The following is a 26053-nucleotide window of genomic DNA, read 5'->3' as shown; positions in this document are numbered from 1 at the left end:
CAGCCAACCATTGAATTGAGAATGGGGACTGAAGTAGCCGAAGAGTTTGCAACCCCATAAGAACAACAATATCAACCAACCAAATCCCCCGGAGCTCCCAGGGACTAAACCACCAATTCCAAAAGTACACAGGGATGGACCTATGGCTCCAGCTGCATATGTAATAGTGGATGGCCTTGTCTGGCATCAATGGGAGGAGAGGCCCTTGGTCCTGTCAAAGTTTGATGCCCCATTTTAGGGGAATGTCAGGGCAGGGAGGTGGGAGGAAGTGGGTAAGGGGGAGCACCCTCATAGAAGCAGGGGGAGATAGCAGGTTTCTGGAGGGGAAACTGGAAAAGGGAATAACATTCGAAATGTAAATAAAAATATCCAATAAAAGAAAAATGTTAAAAACAAAACAAAACAAACAAACAAACAAACAAAACCCTGAATTCCCAACAGTGAAGGGGGTAGAGGTCTACACCAGTCATAGGATGCTGGTATAGCAGTATGGGTTCACGTTTTGGACTGGAAGCAGATATTGACCCTTCTAGGTTGCCTTCCACTGATGTAGTCAATACAGAAGTGGCTCATCGGGCCAATCAAGAGAGCATGATCACCAGTATGAGGTACAGAGGGAACCTTTGGAAGTTTAGGTAACACCACTGTGTTAGTTACTTTTCTCAGAGCTCTTGACCAAATGCCTCATGAGAAGAGGGGGTTTACTTTTGACCTGCAGTTTAGAAGGGTTTGTTCTGTCATGGTGGGAGTAGGGTGGGGTATGGCAGTAGCAGTGTGAGTCTGACTCTTCACATGTAAGTAGATAAAGAAGCAGAGAAAAGGGAAGGGTGGGGGGCGGTGGGTCAGCTGACTTCCTCTTGATTCATTCTGAGACCCCCAGTCTGTAGGCCTGCCCTGCCCATATTCAGGGAGAGTCTTCAGTCCTAAGTGAAACCTCTCTGGAAACAACCAGAGACACATGGATATAACCGGAGGCCATGTCTCCTAGGTGACTGGCAATCCAGCCAAGTTGGCAATGGAGACGAACCATCATAACCATCAAACTGAAGGAGTCAAGGTGTTACAAAACTCTTGTGATAATAATGCCAAGGCGTAGACACATCCATCTCTGACACCCTGACTCAGGGTGAGGATACATTCAGACATGCGTTCTTGATATTGGCCTTTGGGGATAGTTCAGTAGATAAAGTGCTTACAGTGTGCCAACTGGAGGACGGGAGCTCAGATTCTCAGAACCCAAGTAAAAGTCAGGCAGTATGGTGGCTGCCTGTAATCGAACACTTGAGAGGCTGAGACAAGGGATCCCTGGGACAAACTAGCTAGCTAGACCGTTGGGACTTGGGAAGATCTGGGATCAGTCAGAGACCCTGTCTGGTACCTAAGGAGAAGAATGATAAAGAAAGACACATAATATCAGCACCTGTACCTCCCTTAGACAAACACACGCATGTACACGTACACACAAGTGTGCTCCAAATGTGAACACGCGTCTACACACGCATACATAACACACACACAACGCAATAACATAGAAGATGGCTATCTTACATGTTTTATTCTCTGAGCTGCTCCCAGCTTTACAGTCTTAAATAATGCACTCATTGACTATCAAGGCAAGGGCTGGAGTGAGGGGGTTGGGGGAGGGGTGGGAAGAGGTGAGAACAAGAAGCTTCAAGAAGAATGGAGGAGGTTTAAGAGGAATGTTCTTGTGCAACCCTGAAAGCATTTACAGGCAACCCTGTGGTGAGATAAAAGGAAGCAAAGTAGAAAGCCAAAGACAGGAGAAGAGACAACGAGTTTCTGAATTCCAAGCACTGAACTCAATACACTACTCTACGTTGAGCATCCATGAGGGGCTCTGGGGAAAAGGAAAACCTCTATAGCTTTCAACTCCGTTGTCAAAAAAAAAAAAAATCATGCTTTCTGCTTCATCTGTTCAGCGCCCCTCTTGAGTATCAGTGATAGGGTTCAGCAGGTAGAGGCATTTGCCCCATCCCTGACAGCTGTGTGAGAGAACAGACCCCCATCCACTTGTGCTCTGATTGCCACACGCGTTTTGTGGCACAAACACATGGCCACAAATAAATAAGCAGGTAAGGAAACCCGAAACACAGTAAGTACAAGTGACGGTAGCTGACAACTGAGGTTGTGATGTCTCCAGTGATTATTCTTAAAGCAAGAGAGCATTGGCCACCCCACCCATATGACAAGTAGCAGGCAAGGCCTGGGAAGATGGCTTAGTGGCTGAAGTGCCTGCCATGTTGTTATGAGCACCTGAATTCAACCCACAGAACTAAGTTTTCTTTCTAAATAATGCTCAGTACAAACTTGGAATCCCAGGTCTGGGGAAGTGGACTCAGGAAGATGCCAAGGGTTTCTAGCTAGTAAGCATCACCTATTTGGCAAGCTTCAGAAGAATGACAAGCTCTGCTTCAAGAAAACAAAGGAAAAGAAAGAAAGAGGAAGGAAGGAAGGAGGGAAGGAAGGAAGGAAGGAAGAAAGGAGAAAAAATAGTATCTGAATAGGTCCTTTGAACAACGCATGTATTCAAGATTGCACACATACGCACGCGCGCGCACACACACACACACATACACACACACACACACACACACACACACACACACACACACACACACACACACACAGGAGAAAGGCAGTTAAATATCTGGTATTGGCAGTCGACCCTAACAACATGTGGATTTAAGCGATAAAATTTGTCTACAGACTGGAGTGTGTTTTTCTTTCATTATGTTTCTTATTTACTGTGATATTGATTCTGAATGCTCTGAGGCCGGCAGACCTCTTCCCTTGAAATAGCGGGAGTCACCATCATTAAGGAGCCGAGCAGAACAAAACAGATGACATGAAAAGCTCTCAAGACCACAGGGAGGCATCTCAGCACTGGGCTGCTCCTTCCTTGGGTTTTCTTTAAATGCGGTTGGCGGTCAGAGATGGGAAAACTAAAGCAAGTTAAGTGACCAATTCCCTTTCTCTGGCATTGTGGGGTCTGAGCTCACGGCGAGAGTCCTAGGAACGAGTCAAATGCTCCAGGGAGGTTTCAAGAAATGCTCACACATAAGTGTCTCATGATGTTCTGTAAACAGCTTGTAGAAATAGACACACATTTTCCACCTAAGGGAGACACATCAAGATACATGACAGGGATATGGGACACAACTCAGTCAGAATAAAACTTGTTCTATAACAGTGGCTCTCAACATTCCTAATGCTGCCACCCTTTAACACGGTTCCTCACGTTGTGGTGATTTCAACCATAAAATTATTTCACTGCTACTTTGTAACTGTAATTTTGCTACTGTTACAAATTGTAATATTCATATCTGTGCTTTCCAATGGTCTTTCAGAGGTTTCCACCCACAAGCTGAGAACCACTGCTCTTCAGAGTTCAAGACCAATTCTTTGGAATCCAATTTAAAAAAAAAAAGAAAGAAAAGAAAGAAAGCCAGATATGATGCTGTTTACTAGCAATCCTAGGCCTGGAAAGGTGGAGACTTGTGGATCCCTGGAGTATTCTGGACAGCCAGTTTAGTCTACTTAAGAAGCTAACAAGAGATACTGTCTCAGAAACAAAGAAAGAAACGAATTAACAAAAGGTGAACAGCAAATCAGGACTGGAATCTCTTTTAAGGGGCTGAGTGCATGGCTCACTGGTAGGACTTGCCTAGAATCCCCCAGGGATGGGTTGGGGGCGTGGCTCAGTGGTAGAGCCCCTGCCTAGAATCCCCAGTGAGGGGCTGGGGGCGTGGCTCAGTGGTAGAGCCCCTGCCTGGAATCTACCAGTGAGGGTCTGGGGGTGTGGCTCAGTGGTAGAGCCCCTGCCTAGAATCCCCCAGTGAGGGGCTGATTGTGGCTCAGAGGAAGGGTGATAACCAAGAATGTCCTAGTGTGGTGCTGGGGTCATTGTTCAGCAGTAGAGCACTTGTATAGAGCCTCCCTCCCAGTGACAGATGAAGCCCTAGAATTAGTATTTAGGAGCTTAAAAATAAGTAAAGCCATATAGAACAACATGTAAACACAAAAATTACAAAAACAGTTGAAATCAGGAGGAGTTCTTTAGATGGAATTCAAGTGAACGACTGTTCTGAATATAACGGTGGAATAGAGTCTAGTGGGACATTACCATTACCGGAAACAGAGTGAAGGGATTCAGCCATCACTTTGTCATTTGATACATTTATATTTGCTTGAAATTAAATGGTTTCTGTTACTGCTGTGTTTGTTCAGTGTTTATTTTTTCCCCCGAGATTTATTTTTAATTGTGTGTATGTGTAGGTCTCTGTAGGTGCAGATGAGCGGCTGCAGGTACCCAGGAAAGCCAGAAGAAGGTGTCGAATTCCCTAGAATTGGAGTTACAAGCAGTTGTGAGCCACTCAAATTCAGGTCCTCTGCAAGAGCAGCAGGTGTTCCTAACCACTGAGCTGACTCTTGAGCCCTTCATTCTTCCTTATAAAGCAAGGTGGTGGGGCTGGGGATTTAGCTCAGTGGTAGAGCGCTTACCTAGGAAGCGCAAGGCCCTGGGTTCGGTCCCCAGCTCCGAAAAAAAGAACCAAAAAAAAAAAAAAAAAAAAAAAGGCAAGGTGGTATAGAGAGCTTTGATGGGTTCGGTCCCCAGCTCCGAAAAAAAGAACCAAAAAAAAAAAAAAAAAAGGCAAGGTGGTATAGAGAGCTTTGATGGATCTCCACGCCCCCTCTCTCCCCCTCTCCCCATTCCCCTCCTCCTCCATCCCTCCCTCTCTCTTCTTGTTCTTGTTCTTGCTCTTGTTGCTGCTGCTGCTGCTGTTCTCCTTCTCCTTCTCCTTCACCTTCTCCTTCTCCTTCTCCTTCTCCTTCTTCCCCTTCCCCTCCCCCTCCCCCTCCCCCCTCCTCCCCTCTCTCATGTAGTTACATACATATTCCTTACAACTCTCCACACACAGCCTAAAAGTGCAGGCGCAGAAATGCAAATGTGCCGCTCAGCTGTGATGAGAGAGCCACTGAGCCACTGCTGTCACATTGCAGTGATCAGGTTGGAGGCAACAACAAGAATCATTTATGATTAAGGAAGCTCAATCCAGGCTGGAGGAGAGGTAGGTGCTATTCTCCGGAAGAGTGTCTGGCCAAGCGTGGAGCCCTGTGATAACACCGTATCTCCTGCCTCTGTCAATCAGAGCCTCACCAACACAGGGAGAATGTTATCTCCCCCAAACACAAGACTTCTTCTATCTTGGCAATTATAAACCCAGAAGAAAAGCGAACAATACCAGATGGATGCTTCTCCAAAGTCCTTTCTAGAAGACCAGAGGGTAGAACCTTCCACTTAGGAAGAAAAAAGTTTTCTAACCCTAGCACAACTTTTAAATACAACTGAACAAGAAAGGATACCACCAGGTGCTCTCATTCTAAAGATGATATCAATGACAAGTTACGTAACCTACCAGATCACACAGAAACCCACAAGATGTAATGCCTGCTAGCAGATAATATATATATATATATATATATATATATATATATATATATATATATATATATATATATATATATATATATCTCAAAGGGATATTTTGAGTCACAGCTTTGGAGGGTTAGACATGATGGCATCTAATCAACTTTATAAACTGTGTGAGAAGCACTAGATATGGTGGTATACACCTATGAGTCCCAGTGCTGGGGGAAACTGAAGCAAGAAGAATATGAGTTGAAGGCCAGCCTGGGCTAAGAAGGACACAATGTCAACAGAACCACAAAAATAACCAAGATTGGAGATGTACTTTGGCAACCTGCCTCGTATCCTACAGTGAGGGGTTAGGATGTGGCTTAGTAGTAGAGCCCCTGCCTAGAATCCCCCAGTGAGGGGCTGGGGGCGTGGCTCAGTGATAGAGCCCCTGCCTAGAATCCCCCAATGAGGGGCTGGGGGCGTGGCTCAGTGGTAGAGCACCTGCCTAGAATCCCCAGTGAGGGGCTGGGGGCGTGGCTCAGTGGTAGAGCCCCTGCCTAGAATCCCCAGTGAGGGGCTGGGGGTGTGGCTCAGTGGTAGAGCACCTGCCTAGAATCCCCCAGTGAGGGGCTGGGGGCGTGGCTCAGTGGTAGAGCACCTGCCTAGAATCCCCCAGTGAGGGCCTGGGGGCGTGGCTCAGTGGTAGAGGCCCTGCCTAGAATCCCCCAGGGAGGGGCTGGGGGGAGTGGCTCAGCGGTAGAGTCCCTGCCTAGAATCCTCCAGTGAGGGCCTGGGGGCGTGGCTCAGTGGTAGAGTCCCTGCCTAGAATCCTCCAGTGAGGGCCTGGGGGCGTGGCTCAGTGGTAGAGGCCCTGCCTAGAATCCTCCAGTGAGGGGCTGGGGGCGTGGCTCAGTGGTAGAGCCCCTGACTAGAATCCCCAGTGAGGGGCTGGGGGCGTGGATCAGTGGTAGAGCCCCTGACTAGAATCCCCCAGTGAGGGGCTGGGGGCGTGGCTCAGTGGTAGAGCCCCTGACTAGAATCCCCAGTGAGGCATTAGAGTGTATGGCTAGTATACGGGAGATCCCATTTTAGCCATCTGAAGTGTTAAGCCCAACAGGACAGAGTATTATGCAGCTACTCTAACATTTCCAGGACTTCTCTCTTTTTTTTAACTGAATTTTGATGCTCATTAAATGATAAATCTTCATCCTTCCCTTAACTTCTGTGTGTGCATGTGCCATTTAAGGGGGTCACCGTGAGTAGAACACGAGGCTCAATAGATATCTTGGACATCTGGGGCAAGCTTCTAACCCAGAAGATAAGACGTAAAGAACAGAGAGAGAAAGACTATTTGTGGAAACAGACAGTTCAGGAAGAAACACTAAAAGCAAAATCACACACACACACACACACACACACACACACACACACACGCGCGCGCGCGCGCGCGCGCGCGCACACACATACAGTATTACCATCCTGCAGGGAATAAGGAAACATACTACTTCCATTAAGTCAAGACAATATGTTATCAAAGGGAACTTTTGGGTAATAAAATGAATAACTTGGATCTAAAGCTATAAGAGCAGAAAAGGTTCAAGACGTTGGAAGAGAAGGAAGAAAAGGAAAGGAAAAGGAAACATGAATAAGAAAGACTTTTATATGGAAAGATGGAGAAATTAGAGAGTTGAGCTCAGTCAGGGGTTCTCAGCTTTCCTAAGGCTGTGACCCTTGAATACAGTTCCTCATGGTGCAGTGACCGCCACCCATTAAATTATTCCATTGCTGCTTCATAACTGTAATCTTGCTACTGTTATGAATCATGATATAAACATCCGATATGCAGAATATCTGATGTGTGACCTGGGGGTCACATCCCACTGGCGGTGTCCAAGGCTGGAACAATGAGAGAGAGGGGATGAGGAAGGACGAACACAGGAGAAGGCTGTGATAAAAAATCCTAACGAAAGAATCCTGAGGGTGACAGGGTTTGTTTGAAGACTCCTAAGTTGCCACCTACCCTTGATAGATCCTGGGAAGGAATCTAAGACATGAACCTGAAGTATAGCTATTGAGGAATGCTGTATGCTGACTCACTTGAAGGCTCATGCTTAGTTATTTTTCTTAGTCCTGGACCAGTTGCCTTAGGGAATGTGCCGCTCACAGTGGGCTGAGCTCTTCTGCATCAATTGACAGTCAAAACAAATTCTCTGCAGACATGGTCACATCACAGGCCAATTTGATCTGGGCATCCTTCCCCTAAGGCACTCTGGTCAGATGCTCATAGGCTGTGCTAAGTGGAGAAGTCACACTAACCAGGATAGGGTGTAGTCTCCTATATATGGAAGTGATGGGTAGGAGGAAAACATTTAAGTAGAGTGGGACTCTAAGAGTGTGGGAGGGAAAAGGAGAAGGGAGGGAGATGAGAGTAACAGAGGGGTGAATATCACCAAAGTATATTGTTTGTATCTATGAAAATGGTATAATGAAACCTATTCCTTCATATAGTTAATATGTATTAATGAGGAAAAAGAAAAAACAATTAGGTGTGGTGATGTACACGTGTCCCAGCAAGCAGGGGACAGAGACAGGAGATCAAGTGTTCCAGACCAGACTAGGATTCATAGTGAGAATTCTCAAAACCAACAGAAACAAACCGATCCAAATATATTTACTGTTCCTGTAATCCCAGCCCTTGAGAGACTGGGGGATCCCTAAGAGTTTGAGGGCTTCCTATAGCAGAGGATAAAACTCTTTGTCTTTGTAAAAAGGTCGAGGGGCTGGAGGGCCGATTCAGTGGCCAACAGCACTTGCTGCTCTTTCAGAGGACCCGAGTTTGGTTTACAGCACCCATGATGGGCTATTTGCTGCCTGTAACTTCAATGTCAGAGCATCTGAAGCTTTTCTCTGGCCTACCAAGGTATGTACATACACACACATGGACATACATCCATGCAAGTGCACACGTACACATAACTGAAAAATCAGAATCATTTAAAAAATCTGGAGACCGGGGCTGGGGATTTAGCTCAGTGGTAGAGCGCTTACCTAGGAAGCGCAAGGCCCTGGGTTCGGTCCCCAGCTCCGAAAAAAAAGAACCAAAAAAAAAAAAAAATCTGGAGACCAACTTTTTAAAAAAGTTAAAGTGCTTGTCATAAACACACATAATGAGTGCGGTTGGGATCCCCCGAAACTCTACAATTCTAGACCTGGAAAGAGAGACAGGTGAGCCCCAAAGCCAACTGGCTAAGTAGAGTCACCATTGACCGGCTGTGGGTCTGATGGAGAGGCAGTGCCTCAATGACTAAGGTGTAGTAATGAAGGGTGACTCCTGGTATGAGTCTTGAGCCTCCATGTGTGCTCATGTGCACATGTGTGTACTAACATGGGCAAAAAAGTACACATCTGCTGTCTTAGAGTTTCTATTGATGTGATAAAGCAACTTGACCAGAAGCAACATGGGACAGAAAGGGTTTATTTACTTCAGTTTACAGCTTTCAGGGAAAGGACCGAAGGCAGGAAACCGGAGGCAGGGACTCAAGGCAGGAAGCTGGAGGCAGGGACTCAAGTCAGGAAGCTGGAGGCAGGAACTGAAGTAGAGGTCCTGGAGGAGTGCCTCTTACTGGCTTGTTCCTCATGGCTGGCTGAGTCTGTTTTCCCATTCAGGACCACCCATCATGGGCTGCCCCCACCCCAGTCAATCATTCATTAAGAAAATGCCTTACAGATTTGCTGATAGGCCAATCTTATGGAGGTGTTTTCTCAATTAAGATACTCTCTTCCCAGATATGTCTAGGTTTGTGTCAAGTTAGCCCAAACCACGTGGCTCATGTGTCCATGCACACACATAGAACAGGAAAAATGAAAAAAAAAAAACCCCTAAATTATACTGGGGTCAGTCTTCTGGATGGAACCTGACCAGGTTCTTCCTCATTGCATTCAAAGCTCTAGGAAAAAAAAATGAAGATTATCCACGTTTCCAGAGAGGAAGAAGAAAAGGGTTGAAAAGCATGTTAAAAAAAGATCAGGGATTGGAAGGTCTTTGATTCTTCGTAAAGCAAAACAAAACAAAACCCAGCAGAATGAAAACAGCAGAGCGAAGCCACCAACATTTTTAAAAGAAAGTGACATTTAACTCCACCATCCATCATACAGAAGACAGGGAGGAGGTCATCTTTAGACCTGATCTCAAATGATTATCTCTACCTTGAAGTCTTTTCTCGGGAGCCTCTAGATGCAGTGCTTTACCTGCATAAAGGCACCAACTAAGAAAAAGAGAGTCATAGGGGTGAAGTATCAGAGAGGAGGCAGGAAAGTACGAGAAGGATGAGGGAAGGGGCTCTGATGGACAGCGGTGCACAGATCAGCTCTGCAGCGGGGCACTGAAACTTCAGGCAGACACACTAAGGTGTCACCTTTTTAAGCATTCTCCTCTAGTTCTCTCTGCCACGCCCCCAGTCCCTCACTGGGGAATTCTAGGCAGGGGCTCTACCATTGAGCCACACCCCCCAGCCCCTCACTGGGGGATTCTAGGCAGGGGCTCTACCACTGAGCCATGCATCCAGCCCCTCCCTGGGGGATTCTAGGCAGGGGTACTACCACTGAGCCACGTCCCCAGCCCCTCACTGGGGGATTCTAGGCAGGGGCTCTACCACTGAGCCATGCCCCAAGCCCCTCACTGGGGGATTCTAGGCAGGTGCTCTACTACTCCAGCCCCTCACTGGGGAAGATTCTACTGTTTATCTGTGTTCCAAGATCTTTTGTACTTCACAAAATTTTTGAGATTATGTTGCCCAGGCTGATCTTAAAATCAGCATGTAATATATTCAAGAATTGAATTTGTGATTCTCCTGCCTCTGCTTCTCTTAGTCTTCCCTAGGCCGGTTCCTAGGTCTCCTTCCCTAGGCCTGACTAATGGATGCTTAAAGTGGAATCAGAATTGTGTGGAGTTACCAAGAGAACTATTTCCAGGAAGAAACTACATGGCCACATGCTGTGAGTCCAGAAGAATGGAAACTGGATCCACCGAAGAGAAAGTATTGACTGGTTTTACTTGAATGATTTGGTGTGACGTCTAAGTACCAAGAATTGTACACTACTAGAACCTAACATATCACAAATATGGGCTAACATAGTCTGTCAATTTCTCTAAAAGATAAACAAAGCCATTGAAGGATAATACTCACCATCAATGTGCAACCTGAAATGTACAATGTGAAAAATGACCTCACTAAAAAGTAAAACACTCCAGGCTAGAGAGATAGCTCACTGGGTAAAAGCATCCACTGTGGAGCCTGACAATTTGAGTTCTAACCCTGGGAGCCACATGGTGGGAGGAGAGGGACCAGTTTCTATACATTTTCCTCTGACTTGAAAATGCATGCTCTCATGCGTGCAGTGCCACCGCCCCTCTCCCATCAAATATAATTAAACAAAAATTTAAATTTGAGTTGGAGAAGCGACTCAGCAGTGATGCACACTGGTTACTCGTTCAGAAGATTGCAGTTCAAGTCTCTGAACTGACATGGTGGCTCACAACCATCTGTAACTCTAGCCCATGGGGATCTGACACCCTCTTCTGGCCTCTGAGGTACCGCATATTTGCACAGATGTATATGCAGGGAAAAGACTCAAAGTCATAAAGTAAACGAATGGTCCCACCAGAGCGCTGTGTCCCCACCCTATTCCCTTACTGCCTGAGACCAGGGGATAACATAACCTCAGGACGGACCATTCAGACTCCTGAAACCAGGGGATAACCCTTAACCATTCCAACCTCCTTAGAAGAGATCCATAAATCTCTTTAGAATGATGTCTATATTCACTTTGATAGGAAAAACAAAAGTGATTGTATTTTATGTCTCGAGAACAAAAACCAGATTATTAACTTGTTTGCACGATCAGATCTTAACTACATAAAGCTTACTCTTAAAAGGCAGAAAGTGTAAATGAACACGTCTTTAGTTAACGTCTGCAGCATTTGTTTTTCCAATTATATTTGCTTTTTGATATGTTCACAGTATCCTACAAAGAATGGGCATCACTTTTAATATCAGAAATCAATTATTAGTCTGGAAAAGAAAGGGTATTTTCATTTTTCATTTTCATTTTGGACAGCAGTTAAATTGCATTAACACCATGAGTCTTCAAGAACTAAATTTGAGATGAAAAACAAATGCTTTTAAGATAAAGACAGCATTCTGCTGTAGTAGTGAACATAGAAGGCACATGGATACAAAAAAAAGGATGAGAAGCAAAAATCAAACACCACTAAGAAGTGAAGAAGAGGAAGAAGGAGGAGGAGGAGGAGAAGAAGAGGAAGAGGAAGAGGAGGAAGAGGAGGAGGAGGAGGAGGAGGAAGAGGAGGAAGAGGAAGAGGAGGAAGAGGAGGAAGAGGAGGAAGAGGAAGAAGAGAAAGAGGAAGAGGAAGAGGAGGAAGAGGAAGAGGAGGAGGAGGAAGAGGAGGAGGAGGAAGAGGAAGAGGAGGAAGAGGAGGAAGAGGAAGAAGATGAGGAAGAGGAAGATGAGGAAGAGGAAGAGGAAGAGGAAGAAGAGGAGGAGGAAGAAGATGAGGAAGAGGAAGAAGAGGAGGAAGAGGAAGAAGAGGAGGAGGAAGAGGAGGAAGAAGAGGAGAGGAGGAGGAAGAGGAGGAAGAGGAGAGGAGGAGGAGGAGGAGGCGGAAGAAGAAGAAGAAGTAGTAGTAGCCGTCATTGTAGAAGATTTGAAACCATCATTATCTCAGAGACTTAAGATATATGCAACTCAGTCTACTTAAGTATACACATAATTGATTTTGAGCTGAAATTAAGAACTGTCATTATTATATAGTGTGTGGGGTCATTAATATAAGGTATTTACATAAGCATAGCTATGAAGAATGTCTCGGTAAAACAAAGACAACAGGGAGGGCACAGAATTCTGTAAATCAGAAAGTGTAGACTGAACAAAAGTGTGGAGAGTAGAGGCCAGAAATGATAAGAAAGGTGGGCTTCGTGGCTACTTCATGGAACTGTGGGTAGATGTCTCTGCTCTCTAGGGCCTCTAGTTCTTCTACGTGTTATCAACAGCCACACTACACGTGACATCTGCCTACCCTTCCACAGCTCTACTAGGCTCTACCACCTCATGGGGTGTCCTAGTTTCATTTCCCATCGACTGACAAGAGCAACTTAGGTGAGAAAGGGTCACTCACTATTTCAGGACCCAGCTCGTCACTGTGGAGAAATCAAGGCAGGAGGCTGAAGCATCACATGGTAATCAGGAGCAGGCAGAATGTGTGCAGGCTAGTACTCAGCTCACCGGATCTTCTGTTACCCAGCCCAGAGCCAGAATGCTGGTGCTCACAATGCAAGGGTCTCCCCACATTGGTTAAACCAATCAAGATATACTCCTCCTGTGTTGGCTAGTCTTGGGTACACTTGACACACAAACTAGAGTTAGATAGAAACTTGAGAAAATGCTTTTGTAAGATCCAGTTGTAAGGCATTTTCTTAATTAGTGATTGATGAGGGAGGGCCGAGCCCATTGTGGGCGGTGCCATCCCTAGGCTGGTGGTCCTGGGTTTTATAAGAAAGCAGGCTGAGCGAGCCATGGGGAGCAAGCCAGGAAGCAGCATCCTTCTATGCCCTCTGCATTAGCTGCTGCCTCCAGGTTCCGACCCTGTTTGAGTTCCTGTCCTGACTTCCTTTGATGATGAACAATATGGAAGTGTGAGGCAAATAAAGCCATTTCCTCTCCCGCTCCTGAATAGCCCTGCTCTTAAGGTTGCAGTCTCCCATGATTGCTGGCTTTCTCAGGAGGGCTTCCCTGCCTTTGCCTGTCTTTGTCTGGAGAGTGTCCCTGAACACAGGTGGTTGGCCTTGTCTGAAAAGTGACCTTGTACAGAGTTCTCTGCAAAGCTGCATAAATCCCTTTCTGGCTTCCCAATTACATGATAATTAGGGACTGCATTATAACCAATCAGACCTTCCTGCCCACTTGATGCTATGACCAATCAGCCCTTTCCACCTGTACCCTAAAAAAATCCCTTCTATACTCTATCCCTGGAACAATAAAGTAGACTTGTCGCATGGCAGCAGTCTTTGGAAATCTTTTAATCATACTCACGGCCTTCTGAATCCTGCTCTTTGTCCTAGTAGGCTGGTAGCCAACAGCCTCCAAGGAGAAGGGAGGGCCCATCGAACTTGCTTTTTGGTCATGGTGTTTCTTTGCAGTCAAACACCCCCTAGACCTATCCACAGTCCAATGTCATCTAGACAATCCCTCGATGAGACTCTCTTCTCAGGTGACTCTAGATTGTGTCCAGTTGACATTTAAAAGTAACCATCAATCTGCATTTGACTCACTGAGGGATGGGTACCATCCATACGCTGTAAACCCCAACCCCCACCACGGTCCAGCAAAGGCTTCTTTAGGGAAGTAATAGGTTGGGCATTGGAGGACAATTGGGACATCAGTCAGAAAATGGGAGAGGATGTGAAAGCAGAGGTTTCTTGTTGGGGGAGCAGTGAACATACAAGGGGGCCACAGAGAAATAAACAAGACTAGGGAGAGAGTTTGCTAGAAAATCCCAAGCTTCCCAGGAACTGATAGGATCTCCTCCTCCTAAGATCACAGTCAGTCTTAGAAGGAGCTGTGGCTAACAAAGTGGTGCAGAAAAGAGGAGAGGAGCCAGGGGGATGCAGATGTGGCTCAGTTGGTAGAGCGCCTGCCTAGCATGCACGGAGCCTTGGGTTCTAGCTCCGTCACACAGAAACTGGTTATACTGACGGGTGTCTGCTATTCCAAGACTTGGGAGGTAGAAGCAGATGAATCAGGAGTTCAAGGTCATCCTCAACTACATAGCAAGTTTGAGGCCAGCCTGGGGCTATGTAAGACCTTGTCAAGGAAGGTAGGAAGGAAGGTAGGAAGGAAGGAAGGAAGGGAGGGAGGAAGGGAGGGAGGAAGAAGAAAGAAAAAAGGGAATGGATAAAGAGCAAAAAATAATAGTAATAAAATCTAGTCAGTGGTTAATACTTATACATTGGATGATAGTCCACAGAAGACAGATTACTGGGCCCAAGAACATTGTCACCAAGTCTTCGGGGATTAATCAGGGCTTCCAGAGAGTCAAGGGAAACTTGACTACTTCTAAGCTGATCCAAACCTGATCTCTGGGAGATCACGCTACAGAAAAAGAATCATCTTAACTCACCTTCTTCCCAACCTGAAACCACCTTGTGGGTTAATTTTTCTGCTCAGAGCAAGAGGCTTAGGCTATTCCTAATCCTATGGATACTTTGAAGATTAGTCTCCTGGATCTTCAACAGGCTCGCTCTGCTGCAATTGTCCTGTCTGACCTGAGCTCAAAGGGATTTCTCCCAGTGGTGAGCATGGTGAATTTATACATTGTGAGCAGATATAAGAGCACAATTCTCACTATCTACCTCCACACACAAATGTACTTTTTTTTTTTTTGACATTCCAGTTTTATAACGGCCCTGCAACACTTGCTTGCTTTCTACTTTAGCTGACCTCTTATTTCTAGGTGTGCTGAATTCAAAAGACCAACTAACACGGCTCGTTTTCACCTGCCATCATTTTGGATTCAGTGGCCAGTGTGGGGATTCTAATATAATGTATGTTCTGAACGGATCATATCTGTCTGTCTGTGTTCAGGTCAAGGTTCAAAGTTGGGCATCTTCTTTAAGCAATCTCCATCTTTACATTTTGAGCCTCTTACTGACTCGGTACAGCAAACATTTTCTTTTTAAAATTCATGTCTTGGAAAACACAGTGGAGACAGTAGTAAAAGGCAGAGGGGGAAGAAAACAGACTTTCCTTTTGGTGTTCTTTGGATAATATGAAAAGGGAAAGTAACAGGTCTTAGCTAAGGAATTTACTCTTGTTTGCTTTGTAATTAAGTTCTTACCATGTAGCCTAGGCTCTGAATACATGCTTCTCCTCCCTCAGCATCCCAAGTGCTAGAATTTGAGGTGTGGGCCATCATCATTGACTCTATTAACTTTACCTATACATTTATTGAATTTTGCATGTATGTATGCATGTCAAGGCCATAGGACAATTTCAGGTATCATTCCTCAGGAACTGTCCACTTTCCTTTTTGAGAAAGGGTCTCTCACTGGCCTGGAGTATACCACTTAGATGAGGCTGGGTAGCTAATGAGCCCCAGGGATCTGCCTGTTTCTTCTTTTCCAGGGCCTGGATCATAAGCACATGTCAACATGTCACTCCTGGCTTTTGAAAAACATGGGTTCTAGCCAGGCATAGTGGTACATGACTTTAATCCCAGTAGTCTTTAATCCCAGCACTAGGGAGGCAGAAGCAGAGGATCTCAGAATTCAAGGCCAGCCTAGTCTACAGATAGAGTTCTAGGATAGCCAGGGCTACACAGAGATTCTATCTCAAAAAAAAAGTGTGTGAGTGTGTGTGTGTGTGTGTGTGTGTGTGTGTGTGTGTGTGTGTGTGTGTGGTGGGGAAACTCTGAGGAATCAAAATCAGATCTTCATGCTTGCTGGGAAGGCATTTTACCTACTGCATATCTACCCAGTAATTTTACAAGAGCCCGTTACAGTATCATCTTTTATTATTGTGATACACCACCTTGGCCAAAAGCAATTTAGGAAAGGGAACAGTTTATTCGGCTCATAATTCAAGGTCAACGTCCATCTCCATGGGGGCAGTCAAGAGGCAATCATCTACTCACGTTATACCCATAGTAAAGAGTAGAAACAGATGGGTCCTTCCTTGATTATTGTCATTTGACTTTCTCCTGGCTTATATAGTTCAGGATCCCCTTCTTAGGGAATGATGCCACCCACAATGGGCTGGACCCTCCTGATCAACTAACAATCTAGGCGATCCTTCATAAATTGCCCCACGGGTCAACCTGATTAAGATAATAGACTCTCTTCCTAGGTGTGATTCTAAGTTGTTGTATCAAGCAGACAGTTAAAACTGATCTGGCACGGATCCCTAGAGGACTGGAATAGTAATAAACCAGTGTCTGCCAAGACCCTCCCCTTTCTCCAATAGGCTCCAGGGAGCCAAAGATGCCGACACCGGCGTGGTTCCTTTAGGAACAGCAGCAGAATTTCTCGAGTCCTGCAAGCAGGCTGTCTTCTCCCATACCTTCATCGCTGTTGTCATCCACCAGGATAATCTCCTTCAGCAGGTGTGTGGGCGTGTGATTGACGGCGCTGTGGACTGACCGCAGTATCACTGACAGGGCCTCATTCACGAAGATGAAGATGATGGATATCTGGGGTAACTCCTTGGAGTATTTGAGCTCCTTACACCTGGGGAAGGGAGAACAGGAAGGCTATCAGAGGAAGTGAGTTGACAGAGGAGGGGCTTGAGAGATGGCTCAGAGATTAAGGGCACTGCTCTTGCTGAGGGCCCTACGTTGGTGCCCAGCAGCACATGGAGCAGCTCCCAAGTGCCTGCAACTCCAGTTCAAGGGGCTCTGACGTCATCTCTTAGTTTCCACAGGTACCTGCACATACATACACTCAGGCGCACAAACATATACATATAAATCTTTAAGAAAAAAACGAAAGAAAAAAAAGCATACAAGTTATGGCTACACACAGAGACTAGCCATATCGACAATATTTCTCACTAGATTTTGACAAGGCAAGGTTTCATCATTCGCCCTCGGGCTCTCCATCTTTCTCTCTCATTCTTTATGTAAGACAAGGCTTCTGGCATCCGAGGCTAACCTCAAACTCCCTGGGTGGCTGAGGATAACTTTGCCCTTTTAGATCCTCCTCCTGTCTTCATTCCTAAGGATCTGATTACAGATGTACACCACCATAGCCAGATTATATGTTGCTGGGGCACTACGAGGGCTTGGTGCAGGCTAGGAAGTACTCTTCCAACGGTTCTATGTATGTGCCCAGCCTTTCTCTAGTGTTTCTTCACTAGGTGTTTTATTGTGAAATAAACCTAAGCGATAAAGCATTAAAAGAATCCAGCCTACTTCACCCAAATTGATCATCCCAAAGGGAGGAAAACCCACTTTTGAACATACATCCTCCTGTACCTACCTGTACACCTCTTGCTTCAATGATCTTAGGGTTGCAATCTGAAAGGTCCCTATAGTCTAATGGCCTGAGAGGTTTATTAGAAAACCAACGTGCAGTTGGGAAGATGGCTCAGTTGAGAGTCTTTGCTGTGCAAGCATTGAGGACCCAATGTCAATCTCCAGAACCCGTATAGAAAAAAATATTGTGTGGTGGCACATGTTTGTAACCCCAGGGCCGGGGAGGCAGAGACAGGCAGATCCTTGGACTTCTTTAGCTATTCAAACTACCTAGTTGGTGAGTCCCAGCAGGTAAGAAACGATGTTTAAAGCAAAAATGAAAAGACAAGGTAAGATCTGGGGAGATCTTGCAGTACAAGCATGAGGAGGGGAGTTTGGATCGCTAGAATCTATTTAAATGCACACTGGGGCTGCAAGTCCATCTGGAATTCCAGGCTTAGAGGGCAAAGATAGAGTCCCCAGAACAAGCTGGCTACAGAGACTAGCCATATTGACAAGCTCTGGGTTTGATTGAGAGTCCCTGCCTGAGTAAATAAGCTGGAAGAGTGATGGAGGAGGATTCCTGACATCAATCTCAGGCCTCCCTAGGTATGCTCACACATGTACACCTACTCACCCATGAACCCACACATCCAAGCACAACCTACATCCAAAAGTAAAAAATAAAGGGACCGGAGATGACGGCACTGGCTGCTCTTAAAGAAGAGCCAGGTTTGATCCCCAGAATCTCCATGTCGGTTCAGAACTGTCTATAACTCCAGTTCCAGGGAATCTGGCACCCTCTTGGGTCTCCATGAGAGTCAGGCTCACATGTGGTACTTACACACATACATGCAGACAAAACACCTACTCGCATAATAGAGATTTAAAACTTAAATATGGAAATAAAATAAAACTAGAGAGATATAACCTGAGAACTGATGCCTGAGCAGCTATTTGCCCATGTGCGCGCGAGCACACACACACACACACACGCACACGCACACACACACACGCACACACTTATGCATGCACAAAGGGGTACAAAGATCTAACTCCTCTTGTCTCTGTGATATTGCATGGTGCATAGAAGCCTGAAGGAACTAAGAAAGGAAATAGGATGAAGAGAGGGAATGGGAGGAACATGCTAGGGAGGGAGGGAGGGAGAGAGGGAGGGGAGGAGAGATGTGTCTTTTTTTTTTTTTATGCTGAACAGCTTGGGTTGTGTCAGGCCCTATGAATCACACCAGCAATTTTCAAAAGAAAATAAAGTTTTGTTACGATATCCATGCCTGCCTCCTGAGGAGACTGCTCAGGGAATTCATGGATCACATAGCCTTGTTTTTGCTATGGCCCTGTCAATTCACTCTCCGGGGATGCAGAAGACAGAAGAATGGCCATCGGTAGACTCCTGAGCTATTGGCAGGGGTCATCTCACTGACTGGGTAGTGACCCGAGGAATGATGGCATCTGAGCAGGTCTCCCAGGACTCATTCTTGCATTCTTCTTAGCTCTTGAGAGTCTGGCAGCTGCTTCCCTGTAGCCCATTACTCACCGTACTAAAGATGGGGGATGAGGCTATACCCAGCTTATACTCAGCTACCCCAAACGAATAACCTCTTTGGTCCTGTTTGATTTTATTTTTCATATATATTAATCTTGATACAGAGTCTCGGGTCACCCAAGTTGGCCAACGTTGACCTTGAACGTTTAATCTTCCTGTCTCCGTCCAATTAGAGGTGTGCACAGCCACACCCAGTTTGTGTGGCGCTGGGAACGGGACCCTGGGCCCTTGCACATGCTTTGACAAGCTCTCTACTAACTGAGCCACTTCCCCAGTGCTGGTCTGTTATTTTAACAGCCTCTCGTTTTTGTAGGCAAGAAGGGAAGCTCAACCTTTCTCTGGACTCACTGTCATCTCTACCCATGAGCGGTGGAGTCTGGTGGTGCTCCAGGATGCTGTTTGTGCTCAAACTTGGGTGTCGACTTGGTCAGATGGGAATCACCTACGAGACATTTTGCTGGGCACGCTCTTCCCTAGAGTGGGCTCCACCTTCCACAGCAGCTCAGATAGAGAGAAAAGTATTAGTGCTTGCCTCCGTTCACTCCTAGACAGTGAGTTGGGATACTGTTGCTGCTGTCAGTCGTCTCTCACTAAGGTCAGCTTCTTCAGCCTTCTAAAGTGGCTCTCCAGGAACCACCCAGGCCTTTACCATTTATTCAGATTACTGAGGCATCCAGTGTCATGGACTGAGCAGCTACTGTGTTCCTGACCTCTTTAGGATGAAGACAGCCATTGTCGATATATTCATTCTATCAGTTCTGCTCTTCTAGAGCAGTGGTTCAGAGCCTTCCTAGTGCTGTGACGCTTTAATACAGTTCCTCATGTTGAGGTCACCCCCCGACCATAAAATTATTTTTTTCATTGCCACTTCATAACTAAGTTCACTGCTGTTATGCATCATAGAACAAATATCTATGTTTTGTCATGGTCTTAGGTGACTCCTGTGAAAGGGTCATTCGACCTTTAGGTTGAGAACCACTACTATAGCTCCTTTCCCCAAGAGATGAATTCAAGCTAAACTATACTGTGGGCATGCAGCTAGAGAGAGAACTTGCCCTCTCTTCATAAAATAAAGCATGCACAACCACACGTCTCCTTCCTCGTCAGCCTCCCAAACTACAAAGCCAGCTATGTAGCTTGCAAAGCTACACCTCTACCCCCAATCTTTTGTTTTCCTGAGGCATGGTGTGCTAGATAGTTTTAACTGTCAACCGGATGCAACCTAGAATCACCTGGGAAGGGTCTCAAAGAGGAACGATCTAGATCATGTTGTCTTGAGATGAGTCTGTGGGAGATTGTCATTATTAGTTGATGAAGGAAGACCCATCCCACTGTGGGCGGTACCATTCCCTAGGTAGGGATTCCCAGACAATATAAGAGAGGAGAATGCCAACAGACATAAGCAAATAAGCAAGCAAAAATTCATGTGTTTATTCTAATTGCTCTTGACTGTGAATGTGATGCCTTAGGTTCCTGCCTTGACTTCCGTAAAGCAATGGAAGTGTAAAGGAAACAAACTCTTTGGTCAGCAGGTTTTATCACAGCCACAGAAAGGAAACTAGAATACATGACCTCACGATGCAGCCTAAACTAAGTTGGAACTTGCTAGGTAGCTCAGGCTGGCCTTGACCTCATGACCCTTCTGCCTGTAAAATTACACAAGTCAAAAGCTCCGTGTAAGGTTAGTGTATTATTTGTTAGGAAGATCCTGCCTACTTGGTGCATAGAAAATTAGGAGGCTAAAAGAATTGGTGTTAGAGCTAAGACCCTTGCATCAGGAGTAGACAATGTATCGCCTAAACATCAAACACCTCAGAGTCTATCGTGGAGTGTGTTAGGTATCCCTTCTACCAAGACAGTCTCAGATCTGGTCCCCAAAACAATGTCCTTGCTTTGGATAACTAGTCAGTAACTAAGAAGTAGTCTTTTACGTAAACAGATGGTGGCAGGGACAGGATATGCATTTGTTACTTTTTTTATTGCTGTGGTAAAACTTCATGATCAAGGCAACTTAGAATAAAAAGAAGAGTTTATTTTAAGCTTGTGGGTGTAGAGGATTAGAGTTCCTGATGGCACATAAGAGGTAGCAGGTGGAAGGTAGTTGGAGGGGCAAGTGGAGAGAGCTCACATCTGGAACAAAAAAGCAGTAAGCAGAGAGGGCTGGAAAGGGCATGAGCCTTTTGAAAACTCAAAGCCTGCCCGCAGTGACATCCTGCTTCTAAGAATGCCATACCTCCAGAACCTTCCCCAAGTAGCTATCTAGTGGCGATCGAATAGTCAAAGGCCAGAGAATTATGGGAGACGTTGCGTTCAAATCATCAGAGAATCTTAAGGCACAGAAAGAATCTAAGAATCTAAGAGACTGAATATGTACAGGAGTGCAATGAAATTCTGTCCTCTTCTGTGCAGGAAATGGCTATTTTGGTCATGAACTCATAGCTGTGGTTCCTTGCATGGGAGAGGCTCCCAAGACCCCACTCCTCCCTGGGAATCTACAGACAGTCAATGGTTGCTGGGAGAGTGGTGTAGACACTGGTAGGTTTCTTATGGCCCTATTAATAACCAATTAATTAATTAACCAACAACACACAATAGCTCATTAATTAATGCTTGTTAATTAAATGAGTATAATTACTCATGCACATGGAGCAGACTAATTAAAACTGACGGGGTCAGAAAAATAAGGCAAAATAAACAAAAAAGACATAAAAATAAGACATGGATTTTTTTGGGGGGGAAAGAAAAGGCTCAGTGGGAATGAGAGTAAAATAAGAGATGGTAACGGGGTGCCTTGATTAAAGTACATTACGCACGTGTATGAAATTATCACACAACAGTACCAATGAAGGACTTTGTGACTTAGGCTTCTGGCTTCTGAAGCAGTGAGCTCTCATTGATGCTGTCCTTCCAGTCTGAGGTCCTGAGATGTGAGTAACTAACATCATCCCCTCCCCCTCCTCACAACCAAATGGACTGGGTTGATTTGACACCCAAGAGGCTCAGACAGTTACTTCACGGATGGAGACGTAAAGACAGAACCACCTGAGTTCTCCAGAGAGAACCACGGTAGCAGTGGAAGAAAATAGAAATGTCTGTTGGGTTTTGAGTTTCTTATCATGAGACAGAAGAAGTTCTGGAGGCAAATGGTGGCTTTGCTTCACAACATGAGGATGTGCACTTAAACATGGCTACGATGGCAATTTAACCAGAGGGAAAAAAAACTAAATCAAGGTGGGTGTGTTGGCACAATTCCACACTTTGGAGACAGAGGCAGGAGGATTGCTGCAAGTTCAAGGCCACTCTGGGCTACACAGTAAATTCAAGTCCAGCCAGAGCTACATAGTGAGACCCTGTCCTATAAAGCTAAAAAATAAAGAAAATAAACCTGTATACTTCTCTCTCTCTCTCTCTCTCTCTCTCTCTCTCTCTCTCTCTCTCTCTCTCTCCCTCTTTGCCTTCTTTTCCATCTCTGTCTCTACCTTCTCCTTCCCCTTCTCTTTATTTCTCTCCATCTCTGATCTCTTGCTCTCTCCTTTCCTCTTTCTCTCCACCCGTCTCTCCATCTCTCATCTCCTCTATGTTCCTGCCTGTCTTCTCCATCTCTCTATCCCCTTCTCCTGCCATTTTGTTCTCTTTCTCTCCATCTCTCATCTTTCTATATCCCTCTGTCTTTTTCTCCATCTGTCCTTCCATTTCTCATCTCTTTCATGCCATGTGTCCCTCCATCTACCTTTATCTCTCTCCCTCTTTTTCTTTTTCTCCATCTCTCTCCACTTCTTTCTCTTCTTCCTTCTCTCTTCCATTACCCATACACACACACATGCATGTACACACCACACACACACACACACACATATACACACACACACGCATGCATACACCATACAAACACACACATTGCCACTCTGTGACTCTGTGTGTCATACACACACACACACACATACACACACACATGCATGTATAAACACCATGCACACACATACAAACACATACATTGCCACTCTGTGACTCTGTGTGTCATAAAGACACACAGACACACAGACACAGACACATGCATGTATAAACACCATGCACACACATACAAACACATACATTGCCACTCTGTGACTCTGTGTGTCATAAAGACACACAGACACACAGACACAGACACACACACACACACACACGCACGCACGCACACCCACGCACACACTCCCTCTTGCCCACCTTCCTCTGGGGAGCTATGCCTAATACACTGCTCTTTACTTTGGGAGACAGGTTTGCAATGATTGAAGCATCTTACCTCATGAAGCACCATCACTTTGATCCTTCTTTTTAGTCTGAGCCTTGGAGTCTCTGACTCACCTTGAAGAATACTCAGAACTACCTTACTAGGAATAGTGGTGTGGGAGTACGATCATCTCCAAGCTCCCCTGGCCTTTGCTGGTCTGCTCTGCGATGCCAGAAACGCTGTATTCTAATACTTCCAGCAGTAGCCATCAGAGTCTCCTTCCTTACTAGTTCCTTCTCCTTGCTTCCCCAGGACATTGTTACACCTCCAGTTCCTGGGCTGTGCTGGTTTTCCCTCTATCTGTTAGCCTTTCCCTGATTTGTCAGTCACTTCACTGTTGTGCTGACATACCTAACAAAAGGCAACCTACGGATAAAGGGTTTACTTTAATCACGCTTTGCTGGTATATGCCATCATGATCAAAAAGGCATGGTGGGAGATAGATGATCAATTGCACCCTCATCCAGAAAGCAGAGAGAAATGATTGCTGCCATTTAGGATGGATATTTCTACCCAAGTAACCTACCTAAACCCTTCCTTCACAGTCATGCTTAGAGGTGGGGAGGGCCTGGCAGCAGGGGGATTTGAGTAGTGTGAGGATTAGTTTTAATTATCAACTCAACATTACCCAGAATACGTGGGAAGAGACCTCAATGTGGGATTGCTCAGATAAGGTTGGGCTGTGGGCATGTCTGTTGGGGATTGCCTTGAATGTCTTAATTGACTTGGATAGATTCAGTCCACTGTGGGCAGCACCATTCCCTATGGTGGGGTCCTGAACTGTATAAAATGAAGGAGCATGAGTCGAGTAGTAGGTACGCATGTATTTGTTTCTTTGTGTTCTTGACTATGGATATGATGTGACTAGGTGCTCTTGACCTTCCCACAATGATGGTCAGTGACCTGGAATTGTGAGTTAAAATGAACTCCTCTTTTGTTTGTTTGTTTTGGTTTGGTTTGGTTTGGTTTTTGGTTTGTTTTTTTAATCACACAACAGGAATAAAATTAGAATGATGGCTCTGACTTAATACATGGATTTGTTTCTTGATGGATTCATGACACGGTGGCCTTATGGGGAGGTGGTGAGAGGTGGAGGGTGGAGCTTAGAGGAAGTAGGTTACTGGGGTTCCTATATCTTATCTTGCCTCCTTCCTGCATTCTCTATTTCTACTTCCAACCTGCTGTGATGAGAGGGGCGGTTGACACCCTGTAAGCTCTAGCTGATGGTCTGATAAAAACCAGAAGCCCAAATAAATCCTTCCTCCTTAAGGTTCTTTTTGTTAGATGTTGGTTATAGTATGAAGATGAACCCAATACAGTACCCAGGCTGAGGCCCAACTCTTTTCTCCAACCCCATATCTCCTTCCCGTGTAGCCCCTATAAATATGCATATATCCCACACCTGGTAATGTTGTCCCTTCCATGCACACAAACTCTCTGCCTATCTAACTGCTCCTCTACCCTTAAGCACTGCTCCTGGCAGTGTTCCTAGACCTCCACCCTGATGCCCAATGCCTCTCCTGTGCTGTTTTCTGTCCTTTCACAAGTCCTATTTTCTCCCTCTCCACGGCAACTGCTAGTCTTGTTTCCTTTTGCTTTCCCAGAACCTCATGCGGAAACCCGGGAGAGAAACGGTAACTGAATTCACGCGTGAAACTCCCCCTACCTCCTGTATTTACCCGGGGTGCTATTTGTTCATATGATCAAAGGTATCACTTATTTTCCACCACGGTTACGATGTGGGTGATAGCTCTTACGTGCTTAAAAGACATCTCCAGCATAGCCAGGCTTCTGTCTCTCCGGATTTACTAATCAGGGCTCAAACGCTGCACACTGCCTGGGTCAAGTACATCCTGCAGCCTGGTGCTCCAGTTACGCTTATCCCCCTCATCATGGTCTGCCTGAAGTTGAGGAGAATGGTGTCATTTTTAGCAACAGCAGACCTTGCAAAATGAGATGAGGGGTGGAATAACACAGATCCAGGTGGCCCGTCTCTTGGAGCTCTCATTACTGGGGGATGGGGAGTGCGCACTTTGCTGGGTTGTTTAATTTCCTCTGTTGAGCTCTGTGGTTCCTATCAGAAGAGCCAGCCACATACCTCATTAGCTTGGCCTCCTGATAAACTGGCTACTCTAGCACTAGAGTTCCCTGAGTCTGTCCTATTCATCTTGGTGATGTCCTTCTTAGCCATGGAGATTCAGTCCACTCCATCACATGAATGCTTGCTTATCTTGGGGTCCACGGAACCCCAGAGAAACTCCAGAAATTAAATGTAGGTGAATCTCCCCCCACTCCGGGGAGGGAATCTGTTCCATTAGTTAGCTCGACACAGGAGCATGCTGGGAGGGGTTGAACCAGGGCCACGTTGCTAAGAGAATACCTCTGTGGATGTGCAGCCCCCACCTTGGTATCACACAAAGTCCTGTGTCGTCTCTTTCAGCCTGGTTCCTACAAACATTTATTCTGGAATATTCCCCTAAGGTATTTTTATTCTTGGATGGATAACTTCCTGCCTCCATGGCTACCTAGGAAGGTTTTTTTTTTCTCCCTCTGAGTCATAGGGAGTTGCTTTTCCAAAGGTAGAACAGTCAGGTTTAGCCAAAAATTCCAGGAGTCCCTACTCTCCTTAGCCATGTTAAGGTATAGTAGGAAGTTTTGGTACAGGCTAGAACCCTCTGCCCCTCTATGGACAGAATGACTTCCTTCCTTCCTTCCTTCCTTCCTTCCTTCCTTCCTTCCTTCCTTCCTTTCTTTTTG

General features: G+C 45.6%; 1 protein-coding gene across 1 annotated transcript in view; it reads right to left on the bottom strand.

The window, feature by feature from the left end:
• Nucleotides 1–26053, bottom strand: part of Galnt17 (polypeptide N-acetylgalactosaminyltransferase 17) — a 450487-nt gene that overhangs the window by 220574 nt on the left and 203860 nt on the right. Inside the window, 1 exon segment of the mRNA NM_001025112.2 lies at nt 16571–16737. Coding sequence (NP_001020283.1) covers nt 16571–16737 — 167 coding nt within the window.

The sequence above is a fragment of the Rattus norvegicus genome, chromosome 12 (assembly GCF_021556685.1).
Source record: "Rattus norvegicus strain SHRSP/BbbUtx chromosome 12, alternate assembly SHRSP_T2T, whole genome shotgun sequence".
NCBI classification, from domain to species: Eukaryota; Metazoa; Chordata; class Mammalia; order Rodentia; family Muridae; genus Rattus; species Rattus norvegicus.
The sequence above is the reverse complement of the archived record's forward strand: the minus strand, read 5'-3'. Positions and strand labels throughout refer to the sequence as shown.